The sequence below is a fragment of the Lutra lutra genome, chromosome 4 (genome assembly GCF_902655055.1).
Source record: "Lutra lutra chromosome 4, mLutLut1.2, whole genome shotgun sequence".
Lineage (NCBI taxonomy): Eukaryota > Metazoa > Chordata > Mammalia > Carnivora > Mustelidae > Lutra > Lutra lutra.
Window position 1 is genome coordinate 15,922,373 of NC_062281.1, and position 18,416 is coordinate 15,940,788.

General features: G+C 42.1%; 2 protein-coding genes across 6 annotated transcripts in view; one reads left to right on the forward strand and one right to left on the reverse strand.

Annotated features, from left to right (window-relative positions):
* NSMCE2 (NSE2 (MMS21) homolog, SMC5-SMC6 complex SUMO ligase) overlaps positions 1 to 6,713 on the reverse strand; it is a 215,457-nt gene extending 208,744 nt beyond the window's left edge. For both annotated transcript variants that reach the window (XM_047724725.1, XM_047724724.1), the window contains exons 1-2: positions 6,573 to 6,713; positions 2,976 to 3,146 (exon numbers count right to left, since the gene is read on the reverse strand). In XM_047724725.1, the coding sequence (XP_047580681.1) occupies positions 2,976 to 3,132 (157 nt within the window). In that variant the 5' untranslated portion in view covers positions 3,133 to 3,146; positions 6,573 to 6,713. The remainder of the gene's footprint in view (positions 1 to 2,975; positions 3,147 to 6,572) is intronic.
* A 46-nt stretch (positions 6,714 to 6,759) lies between these two features.
* WASHC5 (WASH complex subunit 5) overlaps positions 6,760 to 18,416 on the forward strand; it is a 62,145-nt gene continuing 50,488 nt past the window's right edge. For 2 of the 4 annotated variants that reach the window (XM_047724715.1, XM_047724717.1), the window contains exons 1-6: positions 6,760 to 6,918; positions 12,654 to 12,962; positions 13,429 to 13,574; positions 14,546 to 14,630; positions 15,437 to 15,537; positions 17,621 to 17,813. In XM_047724715.1, coding sequence (XP_047580671.1) covers positions 12,777 to 12,962; positions 13,429 to 13,574; positions 14,546 to 14,630; positions 15,437 to 15,537; positions 17,621 to 17,813 — 711 coding nt within the window. In that variant the 5' untranslated portion in view covers positions 6,760 to 6,918; positions 12,654 to 12,776. Of the gene's footprint in view, positions 6,919 to 12,653; positions 12,963 to 13,428; positions 13,575 to 14,545; positions 14,631 to 15,436; positions 15,538 to 17,620; positions 17,814 to 18,416 lie in introns of those variants that run through there. The other 2 variants (XM_047724716.1, XM_047724718.1) reach the window with 2 other exon arrangements.

Here is an 18,416-nt window from a genome sequence, read left to right on the forward strand (position 1 = left end):
AGCTCCAGCTACTTGAAAAATCTCCTAATGTAAGAAATTCCATTTTGCAATTAGGCAAATAAGAAAGTATTCCAAGAATACCAACAAATTTAGAGAATAAAAGAGATATGGTGGCACTAAGGGTCTACTGCTTAAACACCACACACTATAACATAACTCAGGGTAAAGTGATCATTTCAAATGAGCTCTAAGTTGAATGGGGACAGCAACCTGCTTTAGGAATATGCAACCAAAACAGTACACATCACCCCCCTCCAAGTGTGTGGGAACAAGAATCCCCTATATCAACAATTTAATAATATAGTAACAAGAGATCCACAGTACAAAGTGAGCAAATGATACCCACGTGATCACCACCACCTCATCTAGCAAAGCTCATTTTAATTTGTGATGAAACTGGGGAACCCAAAAGGTAAACAGGAAGGGTACCAATCTTACAAGGCTAAGAGGAAAAGGAAACAGTTCTGCTATGAAGGTGATTCATGGACTTTCACACACACTCTTCTGCACTTTAATTTCCCCCAAGCCCTTCACTGCTGTCCAACAGCACAGTCAACTGGTTCAGACTCCAGCTCTCTTCTCTTAAGGCTACAGATTTTATGATGACTTTTATCCAGGTCTCCTACCAAAGCTAAAGCCAAAGACCTGAAAATAGACTACAGATCAGGCTGGGAAGGGTTAGATCTAGAGAAGCTACCCTCTAAACATTATGGGTGACTTCGGCTGCCGGCCACGAATGAACGACGGGCCTGGAATCGGATGTCCTGCGGTGAGGACTAGAAAGCTGGACAAAATATATGAGACAGCCGCTTTCAGAAAGTGGGACCACAGGGAGAGCAGAACCGTGAGCCTCCCAGAAAGGGACAAACAAGTTAGGTAAGTCCTGCATTTGCCTGCTTCCCTGCACGAGGGAAGAGGAAGCCAAGCAGAGAAGGAAAGTCTTGAAGGACCAAGGAGACAGAGACTGGAGTTCGGGGAAGCTAAAGACAACAGGGGTTTTCAGACAGAGCACCAAAAGGGAGCTACCACAAAGAGAGAGTGCTCTAGGGATCTGCAGAGATCTCCTCAATCCTAAACCACTGAGAAACAACTGCTGGGAGCTGTAAAGTGAACAATTCCCCGAACTCACACAGAACTGGGAGACATTCGAATTCCATCCAGCAGAGTGGTGCTATCTCACAGAACCCTGGGCAGTCAACAGAGATGCAGAAAGGCCAAGCTCCAGAAGCAGGCTAAAGTGGCCTTCAAATAAATTGACATGAACTTGACCCGCACTAACGAAGTCTAACAACCAGCCTGGAAAGGACTAGTGTAATCCACAAATTACTTTGATGCCGGCCAAAACAAACGCCGTAATTCTTTATTGGTAGACAACAAAATCCAAACACTCAACATGATACAATGTCCATGGGAAGAAGCAGCGACAGGAAAGACAGAATTAGCAGAGGAGGATATTTAAACAACTATTATAAATATGCTCCATATACTCAAGAATATAAAGAAAACATGAACATAATGAAAAGACTCTATTTCATTCTTTTTTATGCCTAGAGTTGAAAAATCCAGTATCTGAAATTTAAAAATCATCGCATAAAATTAACAACAGAGACTGTAGAAGACAAGACCAATGAACCTGAAGACATAGCCACAGACACTATTAAAACTGAAGCCAGACAGAAAAAGACCTGAAAAAAAAAATCAATCAAGCCTCAGTGACTTACAGGACATTATCAAGTTGTCCAATATACATATAAGTAGAGTCCCAGAAGAAGAGGGTAGGGGAGGGACTATAAAAAACTATCTGAAGGGGTGCCTGGGTAGCTCAGTGGGTTAAAGCCTCTGCCTTCAGCTCAGGTCATGATCCCAGGGTCCTGGGATCGAGCCCCACATCGGGCTCCCTGTTCCACGGGCAGACTGCTCCCCGCCCCCACCCAACTGCCTGCCTCTCTGCCTACTTGTGAGCTATCTCTGTCAAATAAATAAATAAAATCTTTAAAAAAAAAAAAAAAACAACTATCTGAAGAAATAGTGGCAGGAGTACCTGGGTGGCTCAGTTGGTTGAGCATCCAACTCTCTCGATTTTGGCTCAGGTCAGGATCTCAGGTTAGTGGGATCCAGCCCTGTGTAGGGCTCTGCGCTCAGCATGGAATCTGCTTGAGATTCTTGCTCTCCCTCTGCCCCTTCCCCTGCTTGCACATGCACACTCTCTCCCTCTCTCAAAATAAGTTAGAAAAAAAAAAAAAAAAGAAATAGTGGCAGAAATTTTTCTGAATTTGATCAAAACTATAGGTCCACCAGTCCATAAAGCTTAAGGAACACTAGACAGGAAAAACAAAATCACACAAAGTTATATAACAATCAAATTGCTAAAAACCACATAAGATACTGTTGCTCCCCTGCCTCCATATACAAAATTAAAAAAACCCTAATCCAAAGACAGCAAATTAACCACTTTCTAAATCTTCTGATTGAAAAATGTTGATAAAGTTCATTAAAGCTCAATTTTTCTATTTTGGTAGAGGCCTTCCTGTGCCTGTATCCCTAACATAACCTTAGTCTGTCTACCAAGTAGTCAAGCATGAACAGAGTTAAACGAATGCAAAATAATTTTATTATAATTTTATATTAATGCATTTGCATACCTTACAGTTCACAAATGTCACATACTTTAGATTGTATGCTCCTTGAGATCAGGAACCTTCATGGTTTAGCCTGCAAAATTTCTCGTACGGTTTCTACTGGCACATAACTATCTGAAGACACATGAATGAGTCGAGCCATTTTATCCTCAGTACATGGTTATGTGTTATGTAGAACAAGTAGAACAAGATGAGAAAACCGATGCCCAGAGGGATTCAATGACTGTTCCAAGAACACTTGAAAGGTGAGCAGTATTTCACATCCCTAGAGTGATTCCTCCACACAGGGTTATCCCAAAGTAGACACAAACGAAGTAACTTTCAATTGTTACTTACTCTGAGTTTCCACTAGATCCAAGGCAACACTAGAAGCTGTATCCATTCCAGAGCTGATACAGGATTGGAAGTTTTTCAAAGAGGAGAGAGCAGATTCTATACCACTGAAGGATATAAAACCAGTTGAACCTGAACTTGAACTGGAACGTCCGGGCATCTTGAAATTATTACCTAAGTTTTCCAACACAATGAAATAAGATTTAGGAGTCAGAATAATAATGGAATAGAAAAATAATACTGCTGTAAACATCCATATGAATGTATCTAATAGCCCACAAATGTCACAGTATTATATACATTCTATACCCCTGGAGGGGACACCAAAGCATTGTGCTGTCATGTGGGCCACCAAACACAGATGCACCCAATACATGGGGAAGCTAAGTGTTTTCATTTTTCAAAGGAGGGGAAATACTCTCTTTCAAAATATTCCCTGGTTCTCTGAAGAATTTAACAACAGCACGGTTCTCAAACACCTAAAACTTGAAGGGGTTAGAAAAAGTAGACTACTTGTATGATGCATTTTTCTAAAAACTGAAAACAGTAGGACAGGGTGGCTGGCTGGGTCAGTCGAAAGAGCACACATCTTGGGGTCGTTGAGTTCGAGCCCCATGGCGGGTGGAGAGATTACTAAAAACTGAAAACAGTAATAATAAAATAGTTTAATAGGGAGAACTTCGAAACCTGTAATTTTTAACATGCCTGACATATATGCATATTTAATTCTGAAAACTGTAAATATATAAATGTAAATTAAAAAACACATATTATATATAGATATTGTATATATTCCTGACAGTCCTCTGGGTTCTAACAGATTTACAAACTTGGTTAGATCCCAGATTCTGTCAGTAAAAGCAGAATTTATCTACATTATAAAGTATGGGGGCGATATGGAATAAGGGTCAAGTATACAGCTTCTAGAACCAGACTATCTGAATTCAAAGCCTGATTTTCCCAGTTAAGTAACTGAATGCCTTCAGGTAAATTATTTAAGCTCTCAGTGTTTCATTTTTCCCTTCCTAAAATTGGAATCACGCAGTGCCCACCTCCAGGATTACTGTGAGAACAGAATGAGATAAGGTGTATAATAAAACACTCAGAATAATGTCCAGCATGTGGAAGCAAATATTAACATCAACTTCATCATTATAACCCGAAAAGCAAGAATATGGAGTAGTGCTTGAGAGAATGGACACTGAACAGAGATGCTTGGAAATTCGGTCTCATCCAAACCTTTTGTAATTGCACGCCCCTGTTTAAGTTGCTTACCTTCTCTATCTTCAGTCTGCTCTTGTGTAAAAGGAAATAATCGTATCTCTTTCACAGCATTATTGAGGATAAATTAAATGTAGTTTTCGAAAACTTGTCTGATCTTAAGAATCAGTTGAAATGCTTATTAAAAATATAAATTTACATATAGGTATTATCTCAGACCTACTGAACGAAAGTCCCTGGTGGACACTCCGAGAAAACCTGTATTTTTATGAACTGCCCCCAGGTGATTCTTGAAACCAAACAAGTATGGAAAACACTGAGATAATTGCATCTCCCCCCCAGATTTTATGTTGAGAGCCTAACCCCCATTGTGATGGTAATTAGAAATTAGGCCTTTGGGAGATAATTAGGTTTAGATGCCCTGAGGCTAGAGCCCTCAGGAAAGGATTAGTGTCCTTATTAGGAGAGGAAGAGACACCCCAGTTCTTTCTCTCCACCAAGCGAGGACCTAGCAAGAAGGGGGGTGACTGAAAGCCAGAAAGAGGGCCCTTATCAGCAGCCAACTCCCCAATCTCTGACTTCTAGTCTCCAAAAGTGTGAAAATAAATTTCTGTTGTTTAAGCCACCAGTCTACGCTATTTTTTAACAGCAGTTAGAGTTGACAAAACACATGATGTATATAAGGAATAATATAATCCAGGCTAAGTGGGAGTATCTACCACATAGAAGCTATCTTTATTATGTGCATGCAAAACTCACATTACTCTAATGAAACTACATTTGCAGAGACCTGGGTAAAAACTTCCTTCTGTAACTCTGGAGTATTTCCAGGGAGAAGATTCAGAATGAGAAGCAAAGGGAATACGTAGACCCACTTTTCCCTCTTTCTCCCACTAAGTACAGCTAAGTACATAATTCACAGGACAACCCCACTTCTCCAAAGAATCATCTGGCCCAAAATGTCAATGATGGGGTGGTTGAGAAACCTTGGGTTTAAATCAACCTCCTCTTGGAGCCTTCCCCAGTAACAATAATCTCTTTGTTCCCTGTACCTATGGTTTCCAAGAAAGTTTAAAACAGGGCTTCCTGAGTTTTTCCCCAAGCATGTTATTTTGCCTCCACTAACAGGTCTTGTCTTTGGCCATTCTGGCTGCTGTAACGAAACACCAAACTGGGTAGCTTATTTATAAACAACAGAAGTTTCTCTCTCACAGTTCTGAAGGCTGGAAAGTCCAAGACCAAGGTGACAAAAAGGTCAAGTTCTGGTGAAGGCCCTCTTCCTGGTTCAGAGGCCCCATGCCTTCTCACTCTTTGTCTTCACACAGTAGAAGGTGCAAGGGAGCTTTGAGGAGCCTCTTTTACAAAGGCATTAATTCCATTCAGGAGGGCTCCACCCTCTTGACCTAAGCACCTCTCAAAGGCCCCAAGTCCTAATACCATCACACTGGTACTAGCATCTCAACATATGAATGAGGGAAGCTGAAAAGACACACATTCTCGGACCCCAGCAGGTCTAAGATTGGCTTCAGGCAGGAGCAGTTACTTATTACTGTTTCCCTCTCTCATCTTTCTGCACAGCACAGTGATAAGCAAAGACCAAACAATTTATATACATTCTGCTGAATCTCCTTCAAATCACAGGGACCTGTACAAGTCCAGACAGCGCTGTCTCCTTCTTCGAGATGCAAGGATCCGTCTTTCTTTATGAAACCTTCTCTTATCCATATATGCAATAGCTTGCTCCCTCCCTCATGCTACTACTATCCTCTCTCTCCCTTACACACACACACACACACACACACACACACACACACTTCTTTATAAAACTCAGCAAAACTCATCACAATCATTTGTTCACATGACTGGCTGTCACTCCTTCACCCAGCTTATACTAGAACTCTGACACGTTCCACAGCAAACAGCTCCCCACACAAAACAGGCAATCAATAAAGAACTGAGGAGAGTGACCACAGTAACAGCGACCACCTTTCTGAGGTCCTCTACAGTGCGCCATAACCTGCTGCCTGGCGCTTCACTCTCATTATCGCTAAGGTTCTCAACCATTTCTAGAAAAGGGAAACTGAGGCCCAGAGAGCTTTTTGAACGACTTGTCCGAGGCCCAGCTTTTGAAGACAGCTCAAACCACATCACCCTGCAGCAATAATTCGGGAACTCTCCCCCACTCGGATCGAAGGATGGAGAGATGACGTCTCAGGGAGGGAGGCAGCCTGCCCGAGCCTCCCTGCTCGACGTGCAAAGAGCCAGGCAGGACCACAGCCCAGGCGGACAGACCCCAGCTCAGGGCACCCGCGGAGAGTCCGAGAGGGAGGAGACACTTTCCGCCACCCTCGCCCTCGCCACCCCCAGCTTCTGCCTTACCTGGACGCCCGACCCAGCTCGGTCTCGCTGCACCCGGACTGCCCACACCCGAACCCCAACTCCTTCCTCAACTCCCTTCCCCAGTCGCTGAAACTGCGAGCGCGGGCTCGGGCGTCATCAGCCGTCGCCCGCCAGCGGTCACATGACGCCCCGCCCCGCTCTCCGCCCCTCTGGTCATGTGACCGCCAGGGGAGCCAGAGGCGGAAGCTGGGGTCCTGCCGGCTGGCGAGTTGGGGCTGCGGAGAGAGGGGTACCGGTGCGGAGAGGGAGGGGTCGGGACCCGGGTGCCGACCTCGCCCGCGATCGACGGCCGCACATGTGCGCACTGGCGCGGCCCGGGTGACAGGTGAGTTGGGGCGGGATGAGCTCTCCGTTCCGTCCCTCTGCCCCTCCCCAGCCCCGGGCGGGGCCGCGCGGGCTGGAGGGACGTTTGTGGCGTGGGGTGCTGTCTGGATGCAGAGCCGGGTTTGGAGGACTGAGGGGCCTCCGATGGCGGGGCTGCAGTCCAGGCTCTCCACCTCCACATAGGTGGAACTGATTTTCCACGCTGTCTGGGCGCTTTGGGAAGTGATATTCAGCTGCTTGGCCCGCATCTGATCATTCCCTGTTCTCAGGAGCCGTGCTGGGTAGACATTGTTATCCCTGCATTCACTCTGGAGAAAACGGAGCGGTTGGCGAGGGGCTTTAGAGTCTGATGGACCTGGGTTTGAATTCTAGTTCTGCCGTCGGCTGTGAGTTTGAGCAAGTCATTGTTCCCTCTGTGCACCTTAATCCCCTCACCTGTGTCATGCTGGTGCCAAAGTTCTCTGCATTTCGGAAAACAGTTCCGAGGGTCCTGACTGGTTTAAGGGACGGTTGAAAACATAAACCAAGTCACGGAGCCCGTAGTGGAGCCGGATTTCCCGATTCCAAGTGCACGGAGTTTCCTCCAGCATAGGTGATGGGGTCATGAGAAGGGACAGAGAAGTGTTTCTGCCTCTCACCACAACCAGGATCACCTTCCGTTTTTCCATCTCCTGTCTTTTCCGGGATTTATGAATGGGACTAGAGTGATTGGGCTTGTTTCAGAACTTTTCTGGAAGAGAGTTGTCAGTCACTTTTATCTTGATAAACAACCATTACATTTTGTTCCTGATAATGGATAAGTGGAGACCAGTGCTTCCTTCTTTATGGAACTGAAGTTTTATGAAAGGATAAAAATAGACCTATCTTCTTTTGTCCTCTGAGTAGGGCACACAGTGGTTTGTCCCAGGGCAATTTAATTTCCTTCAGATTTCAGTTCTGTACTTACTGGGTAATTGGCAGATGATGCCATGCTTCATTCTTGAAAGATGTTCTCCTATGTCTAGGCTTATTTTCCAAACTGCAAACCACAGCTCCATACCAAATTCTTTAAAATAAATTATGGCTGCTTTTGGGGGTGCCTTGTAAAAGAAAAGTAGGAAATTGAGTAGGCTCTCTGGTTTCATTTCATGCCAAGTAGTAATACCATCTATATGGAGAAAAACTGGTCTTTATGAATTTTCTTCATCCCTAGCACCAAGAGAACCACTAAATGGAAGATTTAATATAGGTTCTCCTATAGTGTTTATCTGCACCTCATTCTAGAGTGATTTTTTTAAAATCTCAACTAAGCCTTAGCACCTTCTATAAAGCCACTGAATTCTGAGATCACTGCCACACCATTAGACATCTTTAATATTGGTTCTTAGGTTCTGTTCTTTACGGCAAGTTTTTAAACCAGCAGTGGGGTATCTACCAAATACTCTGACCAAATAATATTTTGAATGTTGCCTACAGTGTAAGGATTTTAAGAATTAAAATAAGCAGTAAACAAAAGTCTTGACTTATGTCATTATTCCAGGCCTAAGTGAACCTGACAGTCTGCATGCAGGTGCTGAGTGTATTTGTTCATCCTTTTTTGCAGGGGGGGGGGGGGGGGGGGGGGGGGGTTAGGGGAAGAAGTCAGGTAATGTTATTTTGCTTTAAGGTATTTTCTCCATGGTCCCAGTGTCTATCCTGTATTGAGATCCAAAATCTGGTAGCAGTGACCAGTTAAACATAGCTTGCTTGTCTTACAAGTGTGTCCCGGAATTTCATCCTGCTTAGGCCTGGGTCTTCAGAGGACTTCAGTGACTTTTTTTTTTTTTTTCCCCATTTGTCATTATTTTCCCCCTTCCCTTGTATCACTTTCCCAGCCAGACCATTCCAGTGCAAAAAGTGGGATGAGGGGTGCCTGGGTGGCTCAGTGGGTTAAAGCCTCTGCCTTCGGCTCAGGTCATGATCCCAGGGTCCTGGGATGAAGCCCCACATCGGGATCTCTGCTCAGCAGGGAGCCTGCTTCCTCCTCTCTCTCTGCCTGCTTCTCTGCCTACTTGTGATCTCCGTCAAATAAATAAATAAAATCTTTAAAAAAAAAACTAATTGTTTTAAAAAAAATGGGATGAAATTGGGGTGCCTGGCTGGCTCAGACAGTAGAGCATGTGGTTTTTGACCTCAGGGTGAGTTCGAACCCCACGCTGGGGGTAGAGTTTACTTTAAAAAAAGGGGGGGGGGATGAACAAAATGAAATTATCTGAAATTCAGCGTGTTAAAGATCAGTTTGGCTTAACAAGTAAACATCATGAGAAAATGAAAGGACTTGTTAATAATTTATGCCTTAATGTGTACTAAAGGATACCCTCATGAGACAAAGTTCTAGACAACCGTAGTGGCTTCTCAGCATTCCCTGCTCTTGGACTAACCCCATCCACCGCCTCTGATCTGCACGTCTATCCTCTGTTCACTCTGCACTAGCCACATCAGCCACTTGGCTGTTCCTTAAGCACATTTAACACATGGCTGCCCTGGGGCTTTTGCATTTACTTGTAAACCTGCCTGGAATGCCTGTCTTCCTGATGATTACTGATTGTAAAATAACAAACTACCCCAAAACCTAGTGGCTTAAGACAAAAAGAAAAAAAATATATATCTATTGGCTTATAGTTTCTGTGGTCAGGAATTGGTGATGTGGCTTAGCTAGGTGCCTTTGGCTCAGGGGCTCTTGGGAGGTTTAGTCTGGGTGTGAATAGAAGCTGTCATCTTATCTGAAGGCTCATCTGGGGTTCTGGGGGATTCCGTTTTCAAGCTCATTCAAGTGGTTGTTGGCAGGCCTCTCACTCTCTCATCACTGGGCTCTCTCACAACATGACAGCTTCCTTCCTCCAGAACAAACAAACTAGGGAGGATGCCCCAGCCAGAAGTCACCATTTTTTGGTGATCTAATCTCAGAAGTCGTATTTTTCTTTTTTGTATCTGCCTATTCTGTTCCTTAGGAGTCAGTAATCACACTCAAGCAAAGGGGCCCACCCAGGGCATGAACCAGGAGATGGAGGTCATCGGGGATTGTCCTAAGGGCTGCTCACCACACTCAAATACCCTTCCTACTTGCTTCCTCATTTCCTTCTGGTCCCTGCTCAAATATCTTACCAGAGGGGCTTTCACATACTTTGTAAAACAGCCCACACTCCATTTCTTTATCATGCTCTTTCTTCACAGCAGTGATCACAGCCTGATACATAATGCATTTATTTATTATCTCTGCCCCACTCCCAGTAGTATGCAGGCTTTATGCGAGCCAGAACTTAGTTCTGTTCGCTGCATATCCTCAGGTCCTAAAACCATGCTTGACACTTAGGAGGCACTGGGTGCATATTTGTTGAATGAATGAGTCTATGTCAATGCTTCCACCTGTAAGAATCCAAAAGGCAACTAGCAGTAGATAACCCATAAAAATAGTTCATTTTACAAGGATCGCAGAGGTCGGTAGCGCCACAGTTGAATCAGCGAGTCAAGAACATCAACAAGAATTTAGATTCTTTCTCTTCTTCCAAACCACTACCAGCAGGTTTTTGCCTTTTTTTCTTTTAGGCTTGTCACCCTGTGACCTTGCCATGTCAGGCAAGATGTTGTTCATTGGACCACATTCAAAGGCAAGAAAGAGAGGGCTTAGCCAGAGGGAAAAGAGGAATTTCTCTTCATGCTTCTTTCCTTGTAGCAAGAGGAAAAAGAGTACATTTCCCATAAGGTCTACCATAGACTTCTTCTTACATCTTGTTGGCCGAAATTGAGTCACATGTCTAACCTACTTTCAGGGGCTTTGGGAAAATAAGGACCCACTTGTTTCCTTCTCTATAGGAAGAAAGGAAAAGGAGGGAGGACATTCTTGTTGGAGATCCAAGAGCCTCCCAGTAAATTAAAATGTTCCTAAGTCTTGAATCAATAATAAGAGACTTACAGGGCGCCTGGGTGGCTCAGTGGGTTAAGCCACTGCCTTCGGCTCAGGTCATGATCTCGGGGTCCTGGGATCGAGTCCCGCATTGGGCTCTCTGCTCAGCAGGGAGCCTGCTTCCCTTCCTCTCTCTCTCTGCCTGCCTCTCTGCCTACTTGTGATCTCTCTCTCTGTCAAATAAATAAATAAATCTTTAAAAAAAAAATAAGAAACTTACAGAAGGGAGAAAGAAAACCTTTAAGGGTTATACAAAGCTTCCAGGTACTAGATAACTATAGTAGGTAGCTCAACATGAGCAAACTCTGAACATATGTGACAGGGGTTGGGGAATGTTTTGCTAGGACTGCAGAGGAAGCCCCCCTCCTGTCAAAAAAGTCTTTCCACATCTGGTTTTGTGTGCAACGAAGTCCTCATTATTTCATTGTTCCCTATTTGGGTCCCTGCAGCTGGATTACATATGAACATAAAAGTTGGCATTGACATAAAAATTATAATGAGTTGACCACTTAGAAGCTTATTTCTTCTTACTCAGATATTTATGTCCTAAAGGGTCTAGTAGGTTGAATTCTTACATTTTTGTTGGCCAGTCATCTTAATGTTAATGTCGTGTTGATAGAACACAGCACCAGTACAAAATTCAAGTGCAAATCCTGGGAAGTACACAGGCCTTCGTGAAGCTGAAAAATAATTGAGGCTTCCCTGAAGTTGACCACAGTGACCTAGCTAAATTAACAGAGGAGAGAAATACAAAAAAGATGATGACAAAATGAACATTTCCAAAGATAATGATTTGAAAAAGAGTTGGGAGAAGACTTTGGGAAAATGAATGCTATCTTGAACATTTTTTACAAAAATTATCTTTTTCTAAGATCGTGCTATGAAAGTCAACCATGGAGTATAAGATACTGTATCATCAAAGTCACAATTTGGTGAAATCAACTTTTGACTCATTCTTGGTTTGTTCCTTGAATTAGGATATATTTTACCCTAAATTTTGTTATGTGTGAAACTTACTTTCATAAGTTTTAATGGTACCATTCCAAGATACCTTTCTAATCAAAACTTTTCCACAGCTTAGCCCAAAATATTTACCCTTACTTTAAAGTCAGTCAGTAGTATTCCTCGGGCATGTGTTAGCCATGATAACAATGGCCTCCTCTACTCGACATATGAGAAAAACATTTTTAAAAGTTGTTCTCTTGCCTAATTCTGGTGGATTTGAAAACATAGTTCTCTTTTTCCAAAAGTAAAACAAGTGTTAGCAAAGGTAGAACAACTCCTTCAAGGAAAACTTAATAATCAGTGCCCAGTTTAGGGCACACTGGTAGCACAAATGCTCAGTGGGTCCTCTCAGGCTCAGGGATCAGCTTCATCAGGTCTTTTCTCATGGGGAGAAGTGGATAAGGGATCAAGAAAGAGGCTGAGTGTACATTGAGCAAATTCCCTCAACATGGAAAAGTAGAAGAGTGGAGGATAAATGCCCTCCCCTCATATTGGAACTCATTCCTTTTTTTTTTTTTTTTAAAGATTAATTATTTGAGAGAGAGAGCATGAGCTGAGGGTGGGGGAGAGGGAAGGGAGAAGGAAAAGCAGACTCCCCGCTGAGCAGGGAGCCCGATGTGGGGCTCAGTCCCAGGATCCTGGCATCATGACTTGAGCTGAAGGCAGACACTTACCTGACTGAGTCACCCAGGCGCCCCTCTTGTTTGTTTTAATTTTTCTTAAGTGGGCTAGGGAGGAAAATCTTACGGATATGTTACATGCACTCCCTTTATAAATAGAGATTTTTATGCTTTTCTTTTGGGATACAGGTTTTTTAATGGAGCAGCCAATTGTCAACAGACCTGGATTCATCTCGTGATTTACAGACCCCAGCTCTGAGCCTGTGAAACATCCTACCAGCCAGGCCCTGAATAGAGTACATCCTCCCCACCATGTTGGACTTTCTAGCTGAGAACAACCTCTGTGGCCAGGCAATCCTCAGGATTGTTTCCTGTGGCAATGCCATCATTGCTGAACTTTTGAGGCTTTCTGAGTTTATTCCTGCTGTGTTCAGATACAGAGACCGAGCCGATCAACAGAAATATGGAGATATCATTTTTGATTTCAGCTATTTTAAGGTAATCCTCCTCCATACATTTTTACCACCATATTGTCTATAAAAGCATGTTTCCCTGGGAACCATGAGATACTGAAAGGTGAAGTAATTATGGAGAAAGAGTTAACGAGGAAAGCTTTTAAACCAAATTTAATATCAGCAAACTAACTGGAAAATAATAATATAAATGCATCGTGTGGAAGCCCTAATATAATCAAACTTTTAAAAAGATAACTTTGGTATAATGTACTTCACAACCAAGTACCCCACACTTAAAAGCATGCGAATCATGGTTACAGTTCAAGTTCATTTCTTTCAAAGGATTTTGCATCTAGGCTTCTGTTTTCTTCATTACTTTCTGTTGCTCTGCTTTCAATTTTCGATATCCCTTTGAAGGCAGAAGAGCAAATTTTTAAAAGGCTATTTAGAAATTTTACCCACAAGTATGCTTTTATTGCCATTTCACATAAATGTGTTTTTCTTCTCAGGGTCCAGAATTATGGGAAAGCAAGCTGGAAGCTAAGCCAGAGCTACAGGATTTAGATGAAGAATTTCGTGAAAACAACATAGAAATTGTGACCAGATTTTATTTAGCATTTCAAAGTGTGCATAAATATATTGTAGACTTAAACAGGTATTGATACTTCAGCAATAGCTTATTCTGATAGTAAAGAGTGGGAAAGGGACATGCTAGAAAATGGGCATCTTTCTCAGTTATCATACCCTCTTCCCACCTCTCAATACATAATTGTCTTTCCTTCCTGTGGCACTGTCATCTGAAGTATTTTAGAGTTTTATCGTGCTTTTCCTGTTCTTGTGAAGTAGTATAATAATTGTGCTTTGTGCTGTCGTATGGCATGCTTTCTTTATTTTCATTGACATATAGTTGACACACAATGTTTCATTAGTATCCATAGTACAGCCCAGTAATTTGATAACTCTGTTCTGCTCCCCGCAAGTGTAGCTACTCTCTGTCCCCATGCAGCGTATCACACTACCATTGCTACATTCCCTGTGCTGTACTATTCACCCCCACGACTTACTCATTCCCTAACTAGAAGCCCTACCTCCCACTCCCCTCACCCACTTTGCCCATGCCCCCCCATTCCTTTCCCTTCTGGCAACCATCAAACTGTTTCCTGTATTAAGTCATGTAGCTTTCAATCCTGTAGTTTATGACCATATATTAATATCTTATATATGAAAAGTGGAGAGAAAGGAACTTATTTTTATAGGTTTGGTAACCATAACTTCCTTCTTATCCCTAACTACACAGTATTCTCTTCGTTTCAGCCCTTAAGAATTCACTACTCATCAGCTTTTAAACTATTCCATGTTTTTATAGCGTGACTCCTAAGATATTTGTAATTCATAAATTAAGATTAGGGACTACTGGGAGTAGCCAGTGTTAGCAGCCTGTGGCCCGAAATGACTATGAGTTCCAGCTCACAAGTTCATTCTTAAGAGCACGAAGGGCCACAAACTATTTGAAGGCCAGGAGGCCTGGTATCTTGCCTCATCGTTTAAAAAATCTTTACGTTCCTTCTTCAAAGGTGTTCAAGTTTTCATTAGAATGAATAACTTGCTCTGGGGTTTCATTTCTAGATATCTAGATGATCTCAATGAAGGTGTTTATATTCAGCAAACTTTAGAAACTGTGCTTCTCAATGAAGATGGAAAACAACTTCTAGTAAGTAATAGTACCATTTAAAATAGAAAGTCAAGGGCGCCTGGGTGGCTCAGTTGGTTAAGCGACTGCCTTCAGCTCAGGTCATGATCCTGGAGTCCCAGGATCGAGTCCCGCATCAGGCTCCCAGCTCCACAGGGAGTCTGCTTCTCCCTCTGACCTTCTCCTCGCTCATGCTCTCTCTCACTGTCTCTCTCTTCTCTCAAATAAATAAATAAAATGTTTAAAAAAAAAAATAGAAAGTCAAGAATGTCCAGCTTAGCGTCACTTTTTTCCCTTAAGTCCCAAAGACATGCAAAGTACCCTTCTTTAAAGAGAAGCAAAATAAACTGACAGTTATCTTCTTCCAGTCAACAGTATCTGAACTTAGAACATAGCAGACCTAACAGAATTACGAGTAGAACTCATGTGGAGGTTATGAACTTCCTCAGTGTAACAGTCTTATCTTCTTTCTCTTTCACATCTCAGACATCTAGCTTTAGAAAGTAGTACATAATAATTGTTTAAAAAATGTTTGTTAAATATGTAAAGGATTTAGAGGGACTCCCTTTGGGGTCCCTAGCCAAATATCTAAAGTAGGCCACCTGAAAGGTAATCACTGCGAATTAAAATTTATTTCACACACACTTTTCAAAGCCCATTCTGTACAGAAGGTGAGAACCCCTTGGGGAAACCTGCATTCTCCCTGTAATATAAAGCTTTCAGGAGGAAAGGGAACAAAGTGATTCTTTTTAATTAACCCTCATCAACCTTATTCCATAAGAATGTATACTCCTGTGAGTTTGGCCACCTTCTTCCTGTCTTCATAGTGTGAAGCACTGTACTTATATGGAGTTATGCTGCTGGTCATCGACCAAAAGATTGAAGGAGAAGTCAGAGAGAGAATGCTGGTGTCTTACTATCGATACAGGTATCCTGGGGCTAGGACTGCATCCTCCCAAAGCTTTGCTATTGGTAAAATGCACTGAAGGTTTCCATACTATTTGTACTGGGAACAGCAGCAATATGATCTAGAATGTTCTGAACATAGTGTAGAACTGTGATGATTGCTCTATATTTTACATCATCATAATAATAGACTATATGTCACATAATCTATATATTACATATAAAAGAGCTATATACTGTAGATTATTAGAGATATATAGATTATCATGTCCATGATGGTACCTCAGTTTTTTTTTTGTTTTTTTTTTTTTTTTTTTGGTACCTCAGTTTAAAAAAAAATAAAAAAGGAATCTGAAGTTTCTTTACCTTAAAGATAGATAAATTTGGGAATTTTGGAAGTCTAATGAATACCTTTTTTTTTTTTTTTTTTTAAGTTTTTAAATATTACTCCTGGGCAGATGTAGGGAAACGAGTATGCTTTCTGTTGTCATTTTTAGGTTCATGACTTTGAAAAGGTATCACTCCAGGTTAGGAAGTGAATTTATACACACACACAGCAACAGAAACAACAGCACGTATCACAATCATGTGTTCTGTATGTTTATATCCAGCTGTGACGTCAAGAAGTTGGGACTTTAAATCAAAAGCCACCTCAAAGCTCTGTTATTCCAGTATTTACCATGCAGGTTTCAGTTTGTTAAATTAATGAGTCAAAACTTGGATTCAAGGTCAATGTTAAAAATAGTCATGGTTCAGGGAAGAAACAGATGATAAGCAGGAATCAGGAACCTGAGTTAAAAGATGGCACGGACTAGAGTGAACATTCTTAAACGTAGAAATTAAGGTAAAATAAATAGGGCAAAGGGGCAGATCCTCGACAGAGAGGGATCGTTGGAGACATCGTATCTTCAGCAGCAGCTGGGACTGCTGCCACCTCAGCCTGACATTCCCCTCAGGCTACTCAACTACCCTGTTTGCTTTGGCTTCATGCATATGTGAGGAGAGCGTGATTCATTCACAGCAGTTTGACCACAAGCTGCTTTACTATCCATGTTTTTTAAAATGAACTTGGAGTGGCCTTGCCCATATTTCCCAAAGTACATGGAAAAACAGAAGCAGTAAATAACATCAAGAAGAAGTGAAAAAAAAAAAAAAAGAAAGAAAGAAAAAAAAGTTTGTTTATCAAGCCCAGCTCTGACAATCCAGCTTTGTCTGTTTGGGTACAACAGCTAATTCATTAGAATGTACGGCTCCATTACTGAAATGACACCGAACAGCTGTAAGGCAGAGTTGTGGAGAAGGAGATTCTTACATCAAATAGGAGGTCATCTTCAAGTCTTAGATTCTTTGGGTCTCTCTGAGGGATTACTACTCCACACCCCCCTGAAAATCAGCGATGTTTTGACTAAATCTCTGTAGAAGGTGCACCTTGCCAAGAAAGAACCAGTTATTACATGCTCCACTCTAAGTTGACATCATCTTTTAAAACTATTTTCTAACTTACAAAATGTGGGTGCTGGTTCATGTTCTTTATCTGCGACTCTGAAATCCAAAGAGCTCTGAAAAAAATACATGCGTGTGTACACACACACACATACATGCACATAGTGACTCCTTTGGCAGCAAAGCTGATCTAACCTGAAATCATCTGGAGTCAAAACCTGAGCAGAGCAGACCCAAGGCTATCAGTAGTCCTCATTGATCTCACCTGCATGACTGTTCATAAATCTTACTGCAGAAATACTAATGTGCTGATCGTGTAATGCCAGTTGAGACCCAGTAGAGTATCATATCATATATACCCTGCTAACTTCTTATATTTGGAAAATGCTGTAATCTGAAGCAAATCTAGATTTTAGAAAAGGGGTTGTGGACTTTAACATAGAACTAACTATATATACATATAAGAACCCATTTTATGTATGTGCTGTAACAGGCTTTTTGAAAATGTAATTGTGACTCTTAGGGACAGAAATTGACCAAAAATCTTATCTGAAACTACGTAAGTCAGGTTATAATGGAATTCTGCTTTTCTTTTTGGCTTTTGAGTTTCTAATATGTGCCATTTGTCCGGCCCTTTATTTCCCCTTGTGAACATGGCTCAGTGCTGCTCGCTCTTCTGCTGATTCAAATATGGATGATATTTGTAAGCTGCTCCGAAGTACAGGTTATTCCAGTCAACCAGGAGCCAAAAGACCACCCAACTACCCTGAGAGTTATTTCCAGAGAGTGCCTATCAATGAAGCCTTCATCAGTATGGTCATTGGCCGACTGAGATCTGATGATATTTATAACCAGGTGGGCATTAAATCTATCAAGATCTTAGTAGTTTCAAAGATGGATTTTGCTTTCCTCCTCAAATTACTCCTTCCCTTCTTTCTTCCTCAAAAAAATAAAAGCAGCTAAAAAATTTCAAATTTTGGGAGCTGTACTATGGGACGGTAAAGAAAAGGGGGACAATAATTTGGGCAGAATTAGAGATTTCAGGGGGAAGATGGCATTTGATCTGTATTTGGAAAAAAGATGCATTCTTGGCAGTCATTCATTCAAGAAAGAGTTATTGAGTGTGTATTACAAGCTGGCTGCTGGCATCCATTGCTGATGAAGGCAGGCCATGGTCCCTGCCCATAAGGAGCTTGTAGCTGAAGGAAGAAGATGGATAACTAAAGGAATTATAGCAAAGTAAGGTATTAGCTTAGGGGAAGTAGAAGGGACCATACAGCATACAACAGGGGCAGCCAGATTACTGTGGGTGGCGAAGGAGGCATGAGGGCAGGTCCAGGCAGGAAGACAGCCTGCACAGAGCTCTGAAGACCTGTAGCATTTGGAATTTGCCTCACTTTTCTCCCGAGTATGTGTATCATTCACTTAAGAGGATACCAAAGAAAATTATCATTTGAC